The sequence below is a fragment of the Oncorhynchus mykiss genome, chromosome 11 (assembly GCF_013265735.2).
Source record: "Oncorhynchus mykiss isolate Arlee chromosome 11, USDA_OmykA_1.1, whole genome shotgun sequence".
In the NCBI taxonomy this organism is placed as follows: domain Eukaryota; kingdom Metazoa; phylum Chordata; class Actinopteri; order Salmoniformes; family Salmonidae; genus Oncorhynchus; species Oncorhynchus mykiss.
This window is the reverse complement of record NC_048575.1, coordinates 45,817,656-45,839,439: the sequence shown is the minus strand read 5'-3', so window position 1 is coordinate 45,839,439 and position 21,784 is coordinate 45,817,656. Positions and strand designations below refer to the sequence as shown.

General features: G+C 41.5%; 1 protein-coding gene across 5 annotated transcripts in view; it reads right to left on the bottom strand.

Annotated features, from left to right (window-relative positions):
• Positions 1–19,005, bottom strand: part of LOC110535740 (rap guanine nucleotide exchange factor 1) — a 44,927-nt gene extending 25,922 nt beyond the window's left edge. For 3 of the 5 annotated variants that reach the window (XM_021620959.2, XM_036935528.1, XM_021620960.2), the window contains exons 1-3: positions 18,780–19,005; positions 485–630; positions 93–271 (exon numbers count right to left, since the gene is read on the bottom strand). In XM_021620959.2, the coding sequence (XP_021476634.2) occupies positions 93–271; positions 485–630; positions 18,780–18,807 (353 nt within the window). In that variant the 5' untranslated portion in view covers positions 18,808–19,005. The remainder of the gene's footprint in view (positions 1–92; positions 272–484; positions 631–18,779) is intronic. The other 2 variants (XM_021620961.2, XM_021620962.2) reach the window with 2 other exon arrangements.
• Positions 19,006–21,784: the final 2,779 nt, after the last annotated feature.

Sequence of the window (21,784 nt, the reverse complement as noted above, 5' to 3'; positions counted from 1 at the left end):
TTGGCTGCCCCTCGTCTCATGTCAACTGAAGCCTCGTCTTAAAACACACAATGGAAGAGCTCCAGATATACATCCTCGTGGGCCAGACTCACCTGTGCTGGATCCTTGGTTCCACTTGGACTAAAGGCAGGATGGCCTCCAGGACCTTACTGGCAGAGCCTGGTAACATCTCCAGCACCTTCTTGTCCACCGCCATCTTGTCAATGATGGTCTTGAAGTAACGCAATGCACTGACCACGTCTTTCTCATGCTCCTCTAAACGACTCAGACCCTGCAAAAGGAAGCCAACATGAGAGCAATCGTGAACATGGTGGTGCATCTTGGTTACGTGATTATTGCATATTGTGAGGCTTTATCGCTCTGCGGTCACAGTCTCATTCTCTGGTTTCTTGTAGGATATAAATGAACAACTAATTGCCCTTATGAGATGGACACAGCAAAAGCTTGCGGCCTATGTAGAGGGAGAAACAGACATTTAACAAACCTTGTTAGCAGGTTTCTCCGCAGTCTTGACGCTATGTTCTAAAGGCGGCTTACTGACTTTCTTCGAGGGTGTCCTTTTGATTTTGGGAGAGTGGAACTTGTCCATAAGCTTCATGGTGAAGGAAGACAAATGGGAGCGTTGGGAGTCTGAGGAGGAGAGGGAAAGCGAGAGGGAGAATTAAGAGAATAACCTTTCATTATCTACAGAGAGTGTGAATTGAGAGAACCCTTGTTAGAAATTCACTTTCGGATACCTCACACATATGGAAGTTTCATCTAATGTTACATGATTTCAGACTTAAACACAACCTCTCACAATTGCTCAGATATAAGAAATAAGCCAGCAAAAATGTGTTGTCAGAGTGAGATAACAGAAAACTCATGAACACTAATTAGTATAAACCGCATTATACGAATGAGAGCCTTGTAGATCTGTCTTCATTTCAAAAACCATGTACTGTTCTTCAACTGTATGAAAATAATGGTTACCCACAAAACCTGAAATTAATTTTAGGCTAAATTGACCATTTTTCCAAGTCAACTGCATCAAAAGGCCCAAATGAACTCCTTTAGCAACTCGTACAGACACAGGCGCTGGGACACACTAGGCAGGTTTCCATTGACCCAGGTTTATTCAACAAAAGCAATGTTGCAACAACATTGCGACATGGGTAATGCAAACAGCAACTTCAGGAGAAATGTTAACGGTTCAACAGGGGTGCATTGTTCTTTGTCAAACTTTCTATATTATGACAAATGATGAACAGTTTAAAAAAAAAAAAAATTAGGATCGCCCAAAAATTCTGAAGGAATGCGGTCATGTGATGTCATCACGTAACTATTAGGGCCAGGATAATACCAGTATCACTATACCCGTTAGTATCATGGCAAGGAAACAAAACAGCCCTGGAAACAGCCCTGGAAACAAATATCATTATGGTGTCATCCAGAGTTACATTTATTTTCCAAGCATTAGCACTGAATATTTTACATCCAGCAGGTTTTTAAAAGGACCAAAGAGTTTGGACTGCTTCGAACTTCCATTTTTGCCATTTAAATAAATATTGCAGTACTGGTATCGTCAGACTTAGTAACTGTAAAGCTCCACTCCAAAATGTATTCTAAATGCCTACGGATTGATATATATTTTTTAAACTATAAAAAATAAATATTTCAAATCAATTGGTTGCGTGCACATATTTAGCAGATATTATCGCAGGTGTAGAAAAAATACTTAGATTCCTAGCGCAGTAATACCTGACAATATCAAACAATACACACAAATCCCCAAAATGTAAAGAAAGGACTTAAGACACATTGAAATATTAGAACGAGCAATGCCAGAGAAGGGAATATAAATAAACAATGCATTCAGAAAGTATTCAGACCCCATGACTTTTAACACAATTTGTTAAGTTACAGCTTTATTCTAAAATTGATTAAAACGTTTTTTCCCCCCCTCATCAATCTATACACAATGGCCAATAATGACCAAGCAAAAACAAGTTAAGACATTTTTACAAATGTTTTTTTTTTTTTTTAACTACTGAAAAATTACATTTAGATAAGTATACAGTACCAGTCAAAAGACTGGACACACCTACTCCTTCAAGGGCTTTTCTTTATTTTGGCTATTTTCTACATTGTAGAATAATAGTGAAGACATCAAAACTATGAAATAACACATATGGAATCATGTAGTAACCCAAAAAAGTGTTAAAATACTCAAAATATATTTTAGATTCTTCAAAGCAGCCACTCTTTGCCTTGATGACAGCTTTGCACACTCTTGGCATTCTCTCAACCAGCTTCACCTGGAATGCTTTTCCAACAGTCTTGAAGGAGTTCCCACATATGCTGAGCACTTGTTGGCTGCTTTTCCTTCACTCTGCGGTCCAACTCATCCCAAACATCTCATTTGAGTTGAGGTCTGGTGATTGGAGGCCAAGTCATCTGAATACGGCACTCCATCACTCTCCTTCTTGGTCAAATAGCCCATACACAGCCTGTAGATGTGTTGGGTCATTGTCCTGTTTAAAAACAAAATAATAGTCTCACTAAGAGCAAACCAGATGGGATGGCGTATGGCTGCAGAATGTTGTGGTAGCCATGCTGGTTAAGTGTGCATTGAATTCTAAATAAAATACTGACAGTGTCACTAGTAAAGCACCCCCACACCACCTCCTACATGCTTCACGGTGGGAACCACACATGCAGAGATCATCAGTTCACCTACTCTGCGTCAGACCAAAGGACAGGATTTCCACCGGTCTAATGTCCAGTGCTTGTGTTTCTTGGACGAAGCAAGTGTCTTTTTAATTGGTGTCCTTTAGTAGTGATTCCTTTGCAGAAATTCAACCATGAAGGCCTGATTCACGCAGTTTCCTCTGAACAGTTGGTGTTGAGATGTGTCTGTTACTTGAACTCTGAAGCATGTATTTGGGTTGCAATCTAAGGTGCAGTTAACTCTAATAAATATCCTCTGCAGCAGAGGTAACTCTGGGTCTTCCTTTCCTGTGGCGGTCCTCATGAGAGCCAGTTTCATAGCGACTAAACTTGAAGAAACTTCTTGAAATGTTCCGGATTGACTGACCTTCATGTCTTAAAGTAATGATGGACTGTCGTTTCTCATTGCTTATTTGAGCTGTTCTTGCCATAATTTGGACTTGATATTTTACCAAATAGGGCTATCTTCTGTATACCACCTCTACCTTGTCACAACACAACTGATTGGCTTAAGGAAAGAAATTCCACAAATTAAGTTAACAAGGCATACCTGTTAATTGAAAAGCATTCCAGGTGACTACCTCATGAAGCTGTTTGAGAGAATTCCAAGAGTGTGCAAAAGCTGGCTACTTTAAAGAATTTCAAATAAAATGTATTTTGATTTGTTTAACACTTTTTGGATTACTACATGATTCCATAGGTGTTATTTCATAGTTTTGATGTCTTCACTATTATTCTATAATGTAGAAAATAGTAAAATAAAAACCCTTGAATGAGTAGGTGTGTCCAAACATTTTGACTGGCACTGTAAGTATTGCCCCGTTCACCTTTGCCTCGACCTGACTAGTCTCCCAGTCCCTGCATCACGCTCCCATAACCCACAGCATGATGCTACCACCACCATGCTTCACCGTAGGGAGGGTGACAGGTTTCTTCCAGGTGTGACGCTTGGCATTCAGGCCAAAGAGTTCAATCTTGGTTTCATCAGACCAGAGAATCTTGTTTCTCATGGTCTGAGAGTCCTTCAGGTGCCTTTTGGCAAACTCCAAGCAGGCTGGCATGTGCGTTTTACTGAGGAGTGGCTTACATCTGGCCACTGTACCATGAAAGGTGGAGTGCTGCAGAGATGTTGTCCTTATGGAAAGTTCTCCTATCTCCACAGAGGAACTCTAGAGCTCTGTCAGAGTGACCATTGGGTTCTTGGTCGCCTCCCTGACCAAGGCCCTTCTCCCCAGATTGTTCAGTTTGGCCAGGCGACCAGCTCTTGGTGGTTCCAAACTTCTTCCATTTAAGAATGATGGAACCACTGTGTACTTGGGGTCCTTCAATTCTGCAGCAGAAATGTTTTGGTACCCGTCCCCAGATCTGTGCATCGATACAATCCTGTCTCGGGGCTCTACGGACAATTCCTTCGACCTCATGGCTTGGTATTTTCTCTGACATGCATTGTCAACTGTGGGACCTTATATAGAAAGGTGTGTGCATTTCCATGTCATCTCCAATCAATTGAATTTACCACAGGTGGACTCCAATCAAGTTGTAGAAACATCTCAAAGATGATTAATGAAAACAGAATGCACCTGAGCTCCATTTCAAGTCTCATAGCAAAGGGCCTGAATACTTATGTAAATAAGGTATTTCAGTTTTTTTTTTCTTTCTAAAAATCTGTCTTTGCTTTGTCATTATGGGGTAATGTGTGTAGATTGCTGACAATTCTTTTTTATTTAATACATTTTCGAATAAGGCTGTAACGTAACAAAATGTAGAAAAGTCAAGAATCTGAAATAAAAATAAAAACATTCAACATATTAATATTTCAAAACCTTTTTGATTTAGCTTATTTTTAGACATGGACTGTAACAATATACTCTTCAAACATGTCGCATTTCCAGAATAGGCTCTCTGGTAGTTTTGATACTATTTCCCTTTAAAACCAGACTATTTAATTAAACAGAAGTAAAATCTTGTTTGACTACAGACTAAATTGAACAGAGGGCCTTAAGTTTCAAGTTAAGGTCACATGCACAAGTACGGTGAAATGCCTTTCTTTGCAAGCTCTAACCCCAAAAATGCAGTAATCAGTAGAACAAAAACACACGAGATATAAAAAGAAGAACACAATAACATAAGTAAGCATACTATGTACAGGGTCAGTTCCAGCACCATATTTACAATGTGCAGGGATACTGGATCAATAGAGGTAGATATACATAGGGGTAAGGTAACTAGGCATCAGGATATATGATAAACAGAGTAGCTGAAGCACATATGATGATTGTATGTGTGTGTGTGTGTGTATGTAGAATTAATATAAAATGTACGTTAATATTATGCGTCTGTGAGCAAATCGTGGAATGAGTGTTTGTATGTGTGTTGGAGTATCAGTGTGCATAGTGTGTAGAGAGCCCTGTGAGTATACAGAAATATGAATAAAATACAAAGGTCAACTCTGATAGTCCGTGTAGCCATTTAGTTAGCTATTTAGTTAGCTATTTAGCAGTCTTATGGCATGGGGATAGAAGCTGTTCAGGAGCCTGTTGGTGTCTGACTTGATGCACCGGTAACCGCTTAACGTGCGGAAGCAGAGAGCACAGTCTATGGCTTGGGTGGTTGGAGTCTAACTATTTTCCGGGCCTGCATTTAACACTGCCTGACACAGAGGTTCTGGATGGCAGGGAGCTCGGCCTCAGTGATGTACTGGGATGTCTGCACCACCCTCTGTAGTGCCATTCGATCAAGGGCGGTGCGATTGCAATACCAAGCAGCGATGCAGCCAGTCAAGATGCTCTCAACGGTACAGCTGTCGCGCCTTCACGACTGTGTCCGTGTGTGTGGAACATTTTAAATTCTTTGTGATTTGACTTTCTTGCACGCTCTAACCCCAACAATGCAGTAATCAATAACAATGTAATACTAAAAATAACAAGGTAGAACAAAAACACACAATATAAAAACAGGAACAAAGCCAAGGAACTTGAAGCTCTCAACCCGCTCCACTGCAGCCCATCAAAATGGATTGGGGTGTGCTCGCCCCCGTTTCCTGTAGTCCAAAATCAGTTCCTTGGTCTTAGTTACATTGAGGTTGTTGTTCCAGCCCCACAATGCCAGGTCACTGACCTCCACCCTGTAGGCTGTCTCATCGTCACAGGTGATCAGGCCAACCACCATTGTGTCGTCAGCAAACTTGATGATGGTGTTGGGGTCGTGCATGGCCACACAGTCGTTGGTGAACAGGAGGTGACTAAGCACACACCCCTGTGGGGCCCCCGTGTTAGGGGTAAGCGTGGCGGAGGTGATGTTGCCTACCCTCACCACCTGGGGTTGGTCCGTAAGGAAGTCCAGGATCTAGTTGCAGAGGGAGGTGTTTAGTCCCAGGGTCCAAAGCTTGGTGATGCGCTTGGAGAGGACAATGGTGTAGAACGCTGAGCTGTCTGTACTCAATGAACAAATATACTCACATAGGTATTCCTCTTATCTAGGTATGGGAGGGCAGTGTGGAGTGCAATTGAGATGGTGTCCTCTATGGTTATGTTGGGGGGAATGTAAATTGAGGTGTCTGGGATGTTAGAGTTGCTTGGTTCCATTACCAGCCCCTCAAAGCACTTCATGATTACAGATGTGAGTGCTACGGGGCGGTAGTCATTGAAGCCTTATAATGATTGGGAACAGGAATGACGGTGGCCATCTTAAACTACAGTGGGGCAAAAAAGTATTTAGTCAGCCACCAATTGTGCAAGTTCTCCCACTTAAAAAGATGAGAGAGGCCTGTAAATTTCATCATACGTACACTTCAACTATGACAGCAAAATGAGGGGATATTTTTTTTTAAATCACATTGTAGGATTTTTAATGAATTTATTTGCAAATTATGGTGGAAAATAAGAATTTGGTCACCTACAAACAAGCAAGATTTCTGGCTCTCACAGACCTGTAGCTTCTTATTTAAGAGGCTCCTCTGTCCTCCACTCGTTACCTGTATTAATGGCACCTGTTTGAACTTATCAGTATAAAAGACACCTGTCCACAACCTCAAACAGTCACACTCCAAACTCCACTATGGCCAAAACCAAAGAGCTGTCAAAGGACACCAGAAACAAAATTGTAGACCTGCACCAGGCTGGGAAGACTGAATCTGCAATAGGTAAGCAACTTGGTTTGAAGAAATCAACTGTGGGAGCAGTTATTAGGAAATGGAAGACATACAAGACCACTGATAATCTCCCTCGATCTGGGGCTGCACTTAAGATCTCACCCAGTGGGGTCAAAATGATCACTGCTTAAGCCAGTACATGTCCAGGCCCGTCTGAAGTTTGCTAGAGAGCATTTGGATGATCCAGAGGAAGATTGGGAGAATGTCATATGGTCAGATGAAACCAAAATATAACTTTTTGGTGAAAACTCAACTCGTCGTGTTTGGAGGACAAAGAATGCTAAGTTGCATCCAAAGAACACCATACCTACTGTGAAGCATGGGGGTGGAAACATCATGCTTTGGGGCTGTTTTTCTGCAAAGGGACCAGGACGACTGATCCGTGTAAAGGAAAGAATGAATGGGGCTATGTATCGTGAGATTTTGAGTGAAAACCTCCTTCCATCAGCAAGGGCATTGAAGACGAAATGTGGGTGTGTCTTTCAGCATGACAATGATCCCAAACACACCGCCCGGGCAACGAAGGAGTGGCTTCATAAGAAGCATTTCAAGGTCCTGGAGTGGCCTAGCCAGTCTCCAGATCTCAACCCCATTGAACATCTTTGGAGGGAGTTGAAAGTCCATGTTGCCCAGCAACAGCCCCAAAACATCACTGCTCTAGAGGAGATCTGCATGGAGGAATGGGCCAAAATACCAGCAACAGTGTGTGAAAACCTTGTGAAGACTTGCAGAAAACATTTGACCTCTGTCATTGCCAACAAAGGGTATATAACAAAGTATTGAGATAAACTTTTGTTATTGACTAAATACTTTTTTGCCCCACTATATGTGGGGATTACAGACTGGGACAAGGAGAGGTTGATTGTCACTGGGTCTGTTGTCTCCGGCTAATTTCATATACACTTGTCACGTAGCAATATAAAAACTAGGCATATGCATTTTATGATTCCCTTTCCCTGTGCAGTGCTTCCCAATGTGCAGTGGTTTCCACTAAAGCTCTATTAGTTCCACCTCAGTGCAGACCTGAGGGCAGATCGTGTGGAGAGCTGCTCACCACACACTGCAACGGTCTGCCCCTGGAGACGCCTGTGGCAACAGCTTGACTGCTCAACTCAGTCTTGCCTGAGCAGCAGTGGCCTTACATACACCGGAGTCCAGACACGTGTCCAATGGTAGCCAGGCATCATGCGTTAAGGACAACATAGTGAACCTTGCAAATGGACACCGGGACCCCAAAACAAATCAATGAAATACATTGGTGTCATATGATTTCTGAATCTAGCACTGCATTCAGTGATAAAGAGTATTCATCCTCAGTATTCAGGACACAAGAGTGGGTGTGAATATAGGCTACTCCCAGTGCCACTAAAACAACTTTACTAGTACTGAGTGATTTCAGTTTTTAAATAACTAATTGACCACATCGGTTCAATTAGTATATTTCAATTCCATTTAGTTCGCCCGTTTTTCTGTCCTTCAACATGCCATTTCTTTGTGCCATTTCTCTAGAGAGATCTCTTCTGGGACATGTTGTCCAACTCATAATAGTTAAGTGCAGAAAACGTGATAAGCCTGTAGGGCCGGCAGACACGGAGAGGAAGGGCGATAGATACATGAAAAGGTATTTTTATTTAACTAGGCAAGTCCATTAAGAACAATCTTATTTACAAAGATGGCCTACCAAGGGGCAAAAGGGTCTCAGGGGCTGGGATTCAAAATAGGTGTGTTGGGTCAATGTCCTGTTGAAAAACCAATGATAGTCCCACTAAGTGCAACCCAGATGGGATGATGTATCCCTGCAGAATGCTGTGGTAGCCATGCTGGTTAAGTGTGCCTTGAATTCTAAATAAAATCACAGATAGTGTCACCAACAAAGCACCCCCCAAACCATCAAACCTCCACCTCCATGCTTCACGGTGGGAACCACACATGCAGAGGTCATCCATTCACCTACTCTAAGTCTCAAAGACACGCCGGTTTGAACCAAAAATCACACATTTGGACTCAGACCAAAGGACAGATTTCTACCGGTCTAATTATATCCATTGCTTGTGTTTCTAGGCCCAAGAGTTCAAGTAACAGACACATCTCAACATCAACTATTCAGAGGAGACTGCGTGAATCAGGCCGTCATGGATGAATTGCTGCAAAGAAACCACTACAAAAGGACACCAAAAAGAAGAACAGTCTTCTTCAGTCATGACGGCCTGATTCACGCAGTCTCCTCTGAACAGTTGATGTTTAGATGTGTCTGTTACTTGAACTCTGTGAAGCATTTATTTGGGCTGCAATCTGAGGTGCAGTAAACTCTAATGAACTTATCCCCTGCAGCAGATGTAACTCTGGGTCTTCCTTTCCTGTAGTGGTCCTCATGAGAGGAATTTTCATCATAGCGCTTGATGGTTTTTGCGACTGCACTTGAATAAACTTTCAAAGTTCTTAACATTTTCCAGATTGACTGACCTTCATGTCTTCAAGTAATGATGGACCGTCATTTCTCTTTGATTATTTGAGCTGTTCTTGCCATAAAATGGACCTGGTCTTTTACAAAATAGGGCTATCTTCTATATAACACTCCTACCATGTCACAACACAACTGATTATCTCAAACGCATTAAGGAGGAAAGAAATTACACAAATGAACTTTTAACAAGGCATACCTGTTCATTGAAATTGCATTCCAGGTGACAACCTCATCAAGCTGGTTTAGAGAATGCCAAGAGCGTGCAAAGCTGTAACCAAGGCAAAGGGTGGCTACTTTGAAGAATCTAAAATATAAAACATATTTTAACACTTTTTTGGTTACTACATGATTCCATATGTGTTATTTCATATGTTGATGTCTTTACTATTATTCTACAATGTAGAAAATTGTAAACATAAAGAAAAACCCTGGAATGAGTAGGTGTCCAAACTTTTCACTGGTACTGTGTGTGTGTGTGTGTGTGTGGCTAAATATTTTATTTAGGTAATATGAATAAATTATGGTTAGAGCCTAATAAGTGATAGTAATGGGCAGTCACTAATCAAATGTTTCATTCTGTGTTGTTACTGCATTGAACCTACATAATGTATGTATATAATCTTTGAAAATATAAACCAACCTGAAACCAAACCAACCTCCAAAAGCACAAATGCACTAAAGTGTACACTATTATTTCAGTCAAGACTTTAAAACGATATATCTTCAACAACAAAAAAGGCTTATACACCTAGCCTAAAAATTGACTTGCTCAGTGAATTAAGCGGTGTAGACAGGTTGAAGAAAAACAAAAAAGCCATCGTTTGGAGCTCGTATCTAGGCTACTGCCAGCATTGCTGACGGCACGGCACACCCAGTGATCAAATAATACAGAGGCTATTACAAAGAGTGGTAAGAAACACTTCAATAGACCAAGTCATTAAACAGCAAGCAGGGCACAAAAACAATGGCGAACGTGCATAAAGATGGCACAATTCAGATATGACGTCATTGTTTTAACACTGTATACAAAGTTTTTATACTTTGGCGCGCGATATGGTTCAATGTGCCAATAAATCAGTACAATCTACTTTAAGTTTTTCACATTTCTGGTGTCTTGAAGCTAAAATTGGGATAGTGTATACTTTGCTAATGAGCATACAAGAAAATAGTAAATGGAGAGCAATGTACAATACGGTGAACTTAGCAAAACAAGGAATTAGCACCTCCGCTATTGAGCAGTGCTCAAGTCGAGAAAAATGTGTAGTCTACATCATGTGCGACAGAATTAATCCATCTAGGCCTAGACATTGAACAATAAATGAGGCTGTGTGTGTGTTCTGACTGCTCTCCTTGCCGGAAGCTGGCTGTTGACGGTCAATAGGATGTTAACAGCTGGCTACTGTGGATGACAGGCTATTTCCCGCTGTTCTGCAAGCTATGACGGGTCACTTTTCTCTCAGGTCAACATGCACACCGACTATTAAACCAAAAGATAAACTAAATGGCTGAGGCATCGGTCTCCAACATTGTGTGAGGGCTGAACCATTTGCCTTCCTGTAATAGATACATTCAGACAACAGCCTACATAGCCCGTTTTAGAGTCAGGGTTCTCCTCACTACTTCCTATTACATTTCAAAACGAATTGAACTGAAACACCGTACTACTGGGAGTTAACTCTTTTGACAATAAGGCATGATTGCTATGCATCCATTTGCAACAGCCAGTCCAGCTAGCTTGAGAAGAAAAGTAACATAAGCAAGAGGGTACAGTAAACTCGCCTGTTTACTCGGTCTCTGTGTGAGGGTGGAAATCACCTCACTGAGAGGGAGGTTTCTCTACAATGGTTGTAAACAAAGGAGAGGCCAGAACAGCCATGACTGAGGCAGTGTTCTCACCATGTTAGTGGGTCTCAGCCTCTCCACATTTAAATAAACCCCGAAACAACCACAGAAGTAGGTCACGCATAAAAACGTATCTGGTCTCTCAACCAAGAAAAACTGCAGAGAACTAGTGGGAGAACAACTGAAGATGAAGGTTAATTTTAGAGATGGAGCCACAACAAAAAGACATTGCATCTATAGCTCTCTCCCCGTGGGAGGAAGTGTCTGCTTAAAATACACCTACTGCTAGTATTAAGCAACATCACTTCAAGAGAGAGCACATACAATGAAATGTAGGGCCTCAGACTGTGTTCAATACGGCTCTGTCGACTCTGGAAAGATTTTGTCTGCAAAACATAAACATACTTAAAGTAACTGAGTGAAAATATCACATATGCTGTGAACTCACACCCAAATAATGTTGCTGACTTATTTGTGGCCAAAGCATAAATTGGGTGGGGGAAACACTTTAAAAAAAACACTTCATACGTGTATCTCAAACAGACGGTTTTAAAAATGCTTGCCATTTCCTCATGAAGTATGATATGAGCTGGCCAATCAGCGTTCTACTCGCATGCATATTTTTAAATAACCAGCATACACTCACACCATTATGTTGTTGGTGTAAGCCTAACACCATTACAAAACAGAAAACCTGCTTTTTAACATACTTAATTACCATTTTTTGGAAGGAAAACTATTTAACTCATACTGTAAGTAATTATAGGACATATTTAATAGAAATCTGGAAACGATGAACCATTACTTTAAAATAAAACACAGTGTATGACTGGGCGATTAAGCCAAAATATCACTACGATATTATTTTACATTTCAGACGGTCTGATTGTATTTTATGTCGATGTTTTTGAATAATAAAAGTTCTAAAATGTGCTTTATGAGTAGTGCATGACACTCGGGCGGCAACACACATTCTAAGTGATTTCAATGAGTCTTTCTCCATTATGATCGTTTTATACTGCTCAATTAAAACTTCAACCCCCCATTAATTTCTGCCTTTCCTGCACTCATTTGAGATCATTTCCACACTGCCATGTAGGGCTGCACGATATGGGCAAAAAAATGTAGGCCATATTTGAATACAGCGTTTGACATGACAATTAAAGAAATGAAAGGGAGGAGTTATTTTCAAACAAAGTGTTGGTCAGTGTTCCCTAGGGGACCCTATAATCTTTGAATAGATTAAACGTTCTTAGTTACTTAATGTACCTAACATATTCATGCTTTGCCTATTCCTCTTTGATTTAGAAGGTACTGTTGCACAAGCAACATGATCATTTAGGCATATACCATCACTTGTATCTGGCTGTACAGCTAGCTACGTTTGCTCTGACTCAGTACATTTATTAGATAGCTAGCCAGCTATTTAGCATTAGCGGATAACATGAACTAGCGATTAGTATTAATGCGAACACGATTTAAAAGACAAACTAGATGTTTGCGGATGTAAGAAACAAACAGAGTAATTAACAGAGCGCTTGTGGATTTATATTAAGCAAAGTGGAAATAACATTGTTGTTGTCGTCAACATTGTTGCATGACCATGCAGACTAAACTATTGCGTCTCGTGGTCGAGCAACAACAAATGCGTTCAAAATGGTCAGATTTGCCAAAAGGAGGGCGGGAGAGGACCTTGTAGGCATCCCGGAAGTTGGAGTAGCAGTGGTTGAAGTGTTTTAGCACCGTAAGTACTACAGTGGATGTGTTGATAGAACTTTGGCAGCCTTTTTCTCAAATTTGCGTTGTTAAAATGCCCAGCTACAATAAATACGGCCTCAGGATGTGGTTTCCAGTTTGCATAAAGTCCAGTGAAGTTCTTTGAGGGCCATTGTGGTATTGGCTTTAGGGGGAGGGAGAATATACATAGCAGTGACTATAACCGAAGAGAATTCTCTAGTTAGCTAATTCGACCAGCATTTGATTGTGGGGTATTCTAGGTTGGGTAAAAAAAAAGGACTTGAGTTTCTTTATGTTATCACAACATGAGTCATTAATCATGAAACATACACCCTCGTCCTTCTTCTTCCCCGGAGAGATATTTATTCTTGTTTGCACGATGAACTGAGAACCCAGCTGGCTGGATGGACGCAGACAGTATATCCCGAGAGAGCCATGTGTCCGTGAAACAGAGTATGTTTCTCTGGAAAGAAATCCTTGGCCTGAGCTCGTCCACTTTATTATCAATAGACTGAACATTAGCGAGTAATATACTCGGAAGCGGTGGGTGGTGCACACCTCCTACGTCGGAAGACCACTCCAAGTACCTCTTCTCCGACGCCGGTGTTTTGGGTTGGCCTCTGAATCAGTTCAATTGCCCTGGGGGGTTCGAACAAAGGATCTGCTTCGGGAAAGTCATATTCCTGGTTGTAATGCTGGTAGTGCTGGTGAGGTACCGCCGCTCTGATACAGCCGGGAATAACTTTTGTGTATGTAATTGCACAAAACAATTTCTGTGCTAATAAAAGTATGAATAATACATAAAAAAGCAAAAGTCTCCTAAGAGCTAGAAGCACGGCAGCCCTATCCGTCAGCCCCATGGTCACCCAGGTTCAGTGTATAATAAAATCAGCCAAATTCTGCTTGAATGCAGAGGATGATGTCTTGTTTCTTTGTGTTTACATCTTGCTCCAGGATACTGGGATGATGTTGGTGTAAATGTGTCAACATATTTGAGGTGTTGGCGGCTGCATATGCTATTCTCGTTGAGCATGGTGACATACGGTTAACATTTTATCCACAACTCTCTGTTCATCGCCGCTGTAATCTACTGGAAAGTCAAAATGATGGAGGATACTCCAATTCTGGTTTATCAACATCATCACACAGAACTAGTTCCCAGCTGTGCCTCACAAAATGACGGTTTGAAATGCACCAATTAAGATTTAAAATGTATTACAATTATGCGTAGGCATAACCTATAGCCTAGTGTTTTTATTTTGTAAATATACATTTTTTTACGTATTCATTCGGGTTCACAGTGCGGACCAAACCGGTACGAATATGTTACACGGTCCTCCCTTCCACTGGCATACTGTTGTTTAGCTAATAACTGTTTTCTTTGTCTTTCTGTTGTCTGGTTGTCAAACCAAGAGTGTTAAAACAGTCCGAGTCTGGACAACGCCTCCCTCTCTGTCCATCTCTCCATCTGCCTCGCTTTCTCTCCAGTTAATGTCACCTCTCCCAGCTCTTACTGACACCTACTCATGATCCCCCTCTTGTTCCATTTACTGTAACCAGCATCCTCACCGACCAACACCACATGTCCATGAACGTTGAAAAGTAGTTAATTTAAAAAGTAGTAAATTTGGTCAGTCCACCCTGGCCTTGGATGTTAATGTCCAAAGATGGGATCAGATTTGGTCCGGTCCATCATAGATGTGTGTTTCACAAGTTTAGAGTATAGTACAATATACTGTATTGTACTCTACTATCCACCATACGCTACTGGACTGTACAAACCGCTACCCTACTCTGCTCTTCTTTGCTGTGCATTAGATTCATAATAATGCATTTCTGTGTAGTACAGATCAGGGACCCATGATATAATTCAGTTATCATAATTCCGTCCCCACTTCACTTGCTGTAGTTCAATAACCCAAATATTTGTTTTCCCAATCTCAAGGTGCCATGTCGTAGTTGACAAGCCATTCTTTCTACAGACTTCTTTGAATCTTAATTTGGAGCAGATACACGACGCACACAAATAATGTGGACACCCATTCAAATGAATGGATTCGGCTATTTCAGCCACACCCGTTGCTGACAGGTGTATAAAAATCAAGCACACAGCCACGCAATCTCCATAGGAAAACATTGGCAGTAGAATGGCCTTACGGAAGAGCTCAGTCACTTTCAACATGGCACAGCATACAATGACATTCTAGACAATTCTGTGCTTCCAACTTTGTGGCTACAGTTTGGGGAAGGACCTTTCGTACTTCAGCATGACAATGCTCCTGTGCACAAAGCGAGGTCGATAGAGAAATGATTTGTCAAGATTGGTTTGGAATTTGACTGGCCTGCACAGTTCCCTGACCTCAACCCCATTGAACACCTTTGGGGTTAATTGCAACGCTGACTGCGAGCCAGGCCTAATCCCCCAACATCAGTGCCCAACCTCATCAATGCTCGTCGCTGAATGGAAGCCTTCCCAGAAGAGTGGAGGGTGTTGTGGCAGCAAACAGGGGACCAACTCCATATTAATGCCCATGATTTGGGAATGAGATTTTTTTTCCAGACGAGCAGGTGTCCACATACTTTTGGTAAGTCGTGTATTTAACAGAGTTTTTGGAAAACGTGGCCACATAAAAATCTGTGGGAGATTTTACAGTAATTCTATTACCAAAGTATGCATCTGCACAGTTCTTTCACCAACTTAGTTTTTGTACATTTTTCAGCAGAAATTGTTAAAAGTAATCCTTGTGCATAGAGTTGTATGGTTTGTTAAACTTTGAAATCATGGTTTTTGTTTGGTATACATTTTAGAGAGGAAAAAAACTAGCAAAGCGTGATTCCGTTACTGTGAAATTTTCCAGTAGTACACACAGTAGCAAATACAATAGCATCTTGTAGGGTTGCCAGCAGATCCGACCCGCTTGTTTACAGCTGCACTGGGGTCGGACAGGCTTCTTGGGTAGATTACGACAACGCGGAGCCAGCGCAAGATATGGCTCGGAAAAAACATACATCAATCCAGGGATGAGACAATGCTAGCTAGCAGTAGCCACAGCAGCCATTATGGAATGTCGTTGAATAACAAAGAAACTGATTGGCCCACACTGCCATTCCTAAATGGCTACTGTGGCTTCTGCTACCTAGCATGAGGATGAATGGCCATTTCTCATTCCTGGACAAAGGTGTGTTTTCCAAACCATATCTTGGGACGCTTCCGGGAGGGGCGGGGGGAGCTCTAAGCACGTGGGTCGGATCTGCTGGCTTAGGGGTGGGACATACAGTGCATTCGGAAAGTATTCAGACCCCTTTGACTTTTTCCACATTGTTATGTTAGCCTTATTCTAAAGTTTTCCCTCATCAATCAACACACAATACCCCATAATGACAAAGCAAAAACAGGTTATTAGAAATGTTTGTAAAACAGAAATACCTTATTTACATAAGTATTCAGACCCTTTGCTATGAGACTCGAAATTGAGCTCAGGTGCATCCTGTTTCCATTGATCATCCTTGAGATGTTCCTACAACTTGACTGGATTCCACCTGTGGTAAATTCACTTGATTGGACATGATTAGGAAAGGCACACACCTGTCTATATAAGGTCCCACAGTTGACTTTGCACCTCAGAGCAAAAACCATAACATGAGGTCAAAGGAATTGTCCATGGGAATTGTCCAGGCACAGATCTGGGGAAGGGTACCAAAAAATGTCTGCAGCATTGAAGGTCCCCAAGAATACAGTGGCCTCCATCATTCTTAAACGGAAGAAGTTTGGAACCACCTATAGCTGACCGCCTGGACAAACTGAGCAATCAGGGGAGAAGGGCCTTGGTCAGGGAGGTGACCAAGAACCTGATGGTTACTCTGACAGAGCTCCAGAGTTCCTCTGTGGAGATGGGAGAACCTTCCAGATGGACAACCATCTCTGCAGCACTCCACCAATCAGAGTAGCCAGACTGAAGCATTAAAAGAAGGCACATAACAGCCCACTTGGAGTTTTCCAAAAGGCACCTAAAGAACTCTGACCATGAGAAACAAGATTCTCTGGTCTGATAAAACCAAGGTTGAACTCTTTGGCCTGAATGCCAAGCTTCACGCCTGGAGGAAACCTGGCACCATTCCTACTGTGAAGCATTGTGGTGGCAGCATCATGCTGTGGGGGGAGTTTTTCAGCAGCAGGGACTGGGAGACTAGTCAGGATAGAGGGAAAAATTAACAGAGCAAAGTACAGAGAGATCCTTGATGAAAACATGCTCCAAAGCTGGGGCCAATGATCACCTAACAGGACAACAACCCTAACCACACAGCCAAGACAATGTAGGAGTGACTTCGGGACAAGTCTCTGAATGCCCTTGAGTGACCTAGCCAAAGCCTGGACTTGAACCCGATCGAACAACTCTGGAAAAACCCGAAAATAGCTGTCCTATCAAACCTGACAGTGCTTGAGAGGATATGCAGAGAAGAATGGGAGAAACTCCCCAAATACAGGTGTGCCAAGATTATATCATCATACCCAAGACGACTCAAGGCTGTAATCACTGGCAAAGGTGCTTCAAAGTACTGAGTAAAGGGTCTGAATACTTGTGAATGATAATAAGGCTATAACGTAACAAATATGGGGAAAAGTCAAGGGGTCTGAATACTTTTCGAATACACTGTACTTGGACAACTCAGGTATGAGTAACAAACATACCAAATTCAAGGTTGCAAAAAAAGACAGGTTGGCTTGACTCCCGTCCATAGCAGTCTCAACTAGCTCTCCAGTGACAACTCACAAAATACATAGCTAGAACACATACATGGTACAAGTGGCAACAGATGGGGACACTTGACTGAAGAGGAAGAGACTCTCCAGTCAAAGGAGCTTTTCAGTGTTCCGTGATATAGAGAACTAGCCATGACTCATAATAGTTCGAGAACCCAAGCTAAGGGGGAAACTCAAACACAGTGAATTAAACAAAGTACTTGTCGTTCTCCTCGAATAGCTAGTGCCTGATTAGTAAAGTCAGTGCTGGTGGTGCATGAGGTACTGTAATATTACCAACCCAGATGAGTACATTACCATTATTGCCTATAAAAAAAAACATGGGGATGGAAACAAAACACTTAAGATTACTGTACTAACGTTAGCCTACTAATTTACAGTACCTAGCTAGACCCCACCACGTATCCTAGAATGAATGACGACTGTCACTGTGCATCTTAAAAGTAACATGGATTAGCAAACTAGGTTAGGATGTAGCTAAAGTATTTAGCTACTTAACGATAGTTTAGTACCGTTACGGTCAATACAACATTCTATTCGGGCTACAGCTGACTGTACTGTAGCTACCTACAGTAGCTAGTCATATTCCATAACGTTAAATTCGTCACCATCTTTTCAGGGAAAAAAGGCAGCTAACGAGAGTTAGCTAACTTGACTAATATAACCCGAATATAGCTAGCTATATTGCAACATTGTAGCTATCTAGAACACGTTATGAAAATCGCTAGCTAACGTGTCAGTTAGCTAGCTACCTAATGTTTTCCATTTCAATTACGTTAGCTAGCTAGCCTAGCATGTAGATAGAACATCTATCCAATTCTAGCGCACTCTAGCTAGAAATCAAATATTATCTGGCTCGCTAACTAACAACAACTCGCTAGGTAGTCAAATACTGATTGACTGTTTAGCAAATATTGACTATGTAGTAGATAGCCAGCTAGCTCCTGTTACGGCAAAAATGTGGAAGTTTGGTGTTAGAATCGGCCTTTGATCCACAGCTAGACCAAACCACACTGGCTGGCCGCATTTCTGGCTACAAGAGGCAGACAAACCCCAGACTAACAGCTAGCTAACGTTAGCTATTTATCTACCTAGTCCAGTCTAGACGAGCTTACCTTGCTTACTCTCTATTTTCCCCGACATTTCGAAGCAGAGACGGTAACGTTAAACAAATTAAAACCAGGGAGGTATGTTGTCCGTTTATTCTCTTTTAATCCCACATCCTTTAGCCAAAGCACTTTTTTTTAGCTCGGACCGTTCCGACGCAAATACAACAGCCAGCCAGACCCCGATGATGATGATGATGATGATAGGCAGACTAGCAGCAGACAACTCGGTTCTGTATCACAATCAACACCTCCCTCTTGCGGCTGGAATTAAGAAATGTGAGCGCACCGTACGGAAAGGTGTGCCCTCAGGTGATGGATTTAGCTAGACTAATCAGATTCAAGAGGGAGAGGGACAGACGTTATTGACTCTCTTTTTTTTTTTACTTATACATGGTTCAGTATAGGAAATAGGAGAGAAAATAAAAATAGTACATATTATGGTTTTAGTGGAGTATGCAGCTCATATTATTCCAAATGGAAATCAAAAACAGTAGCTAATTGCAGTGATATGTATTCATGGATGCCAAGGGATTCCAGGCCTCCCCCAAAAACAAATAATACATGTATAAAATAATTTATCTTTGGTCTCTGTGTTTTCATAAGTTTCCTTCAATTTGCATGAGGCTGAATGTATCTCACTGGAAAAAGCATCAAACCGAGCGAAACAACGCTCCTCTGTTTCTGTATGTGTAGGCCATCTATCTGATGCTGTCTGGTCATAAACAGTATGGTATTGTCGCCGCCAATAGCATTGAATGCAAGGGAAGCCAGCGAGCATTTGGCCTCCCTTGAGAAAAAAAGTATAAAGTAATAGCCAATCAGCATTGAGCTAAAATGATTCAGCTCAACTGTGTAAAGGAACGCCAGTTTGGATTAGGCTTCACTCCATCACATCACAAGAGGAATATGTCATTGACAGAAACGACTTGAATTGTTGCATCTTGTTGTGTTGTCCTACGGTGGCTAACTAGCTAGCTAAAATTGTCTGTTTCCTAAATTAGCCATGAATGGAGATAGGGATTTGGACTTGTGGTTTTACTTATCTCCGTACTGGCCAATGATTATAATGGCGATTCTGATCCAACCATAAATTCATATTTTGTGCTCCTGGATAGAGAGGATGTAGAAGTCTAATGTTAACTAGCTAACGTTGTCCATGAAATGAAGCAAGCGAGCATTTTAGCCAGGTAGCCTAGGACAACAAAAAATAAAAGTGTGTACTGTATGACAGTCATAGACCATTTAATCAACATAATATATGTCACTTCGCAGATGCTTTTATCCAAAGCAACTTACAGTCATATGGGCATACATTTTATGTATGGGTGGCTCCGGGAATCAAATCCGCTAACCTGGCATTCATTACAAACACCATGCTCTACCAACTGAGCTACACAGGATGGAAGAGAGGAGGATGGCATTGGCATTTCTCTACAAGGAAAGTCAGTCAACATGTTTTTTCTACTTGCACAACACACACACACACACACACACACACACACACACACACACACACACACACACACAAAAATCAGAACCATGGACAGCCGCATCATATTTAGCTTACGTTGATTGGACTAAATTGTTTTTGGTATCTTTTAGTTGTAACTGTATTAGACTAAGCATAGGTGATTTGATGCTGTTGAAATGTTGTAGTTGAAATTGTGTTGGAATATTGGATGCAGCTCCTGTTTTCTTTGCGACTTGCTGTAACTCTTTAGTAGTCTGAAAATGTCGGAACCAGTAACTTGCATGACTGTTGGTCATGTAACTGTTTGTTACATGCAATATGCTTCGTGGACTTCATCGGACAGACATTGCACTCCGGTTTTGTGATGAAACAAAGGTGTATATCGCGGTCGCAAGGCATATGAACTAACAGGTTATAGAGCAAACAAAGCAATTATCACAATAGTGATTTTACCCATGTACCGCTACTGGCTAAATGTTGCAGTGGACCCCTTGCCTCCTTAATGAAGTATGTAGTGAACATACACTGAGTTTACAAAACATGATCTTCCCATGACATATAGTAGATTGACCAGGTGAATCCCTTATTGAATCCCTTATTGATGTCACCTGTTATATCCACTTCAATCATTGTCGATGAAGGGTAGGAGACAGGATAAATAATTATTTTTAAGCCTTGAGACACGGATTATGAATGAGCAAGACAAACGGGCAAAAGGGGGTTAAACTCTAATGTTTTGTACACTCAGTGTAGAGCAGCAGAAGTATTCCGTTTGAGTTGTCAGGCAAGTCGACCCTAATCGATAAAATGATAAATTACAAAATATGAATTGATATTTAAGAGACAAGAGCAATTAGTTAAGACAGAATCTGGGTTATGTCCTGCTCTTCAATGATCATTTCAATTGATGATATTGTTGTGACCTTTGTACAACAGCTAGCAACCTTGTCCAATGGTTCAGACCTCTTGGTGTAATGGTTAAGGTGTTGGGCTGACAGCAGCAGTAACAAACTCAAGGCCGGAGCTATCCCTAAACTTGCTACATTGGTGTCTGAAGTGGCATGGCACCCTGGTGAGGCCATCGAGAGTGTGAGGGTCTCAAGAGTGTGGGATGCACTCTCCAAAGGAAGGGGGTAGAGCAGCGACCTTGGTACAACACCTAGCAACCTCATCAAGAGGTTATGACCTCTTGGGTTAACTGACAGTAAAACATTTACAACGGATTAAGATGAAGTCAACTGCGGCCAGAGTTGGATTAATAATACATTTGGATTAAGACAGTGATTAATACAACTGTAGCCAAAGTTGGATTAATAATACATTTGGATTAAGAAAGTATTGTATTTGCGCTCCTACTTGTGCTGCTGCTTTTTAGCAGCATTAAACTATGAGAAAATGAACTCCATTGTAACCCCATTCTTTATCATCAAATTCCTACAGGCCCTACAGAAGAGGTGACTAATAAGTCTAGAAATCATGGTTACACAACTTTAGATTTGAGTATATGAAAAGGTAACACATTCCTAATACATTTTTGTGA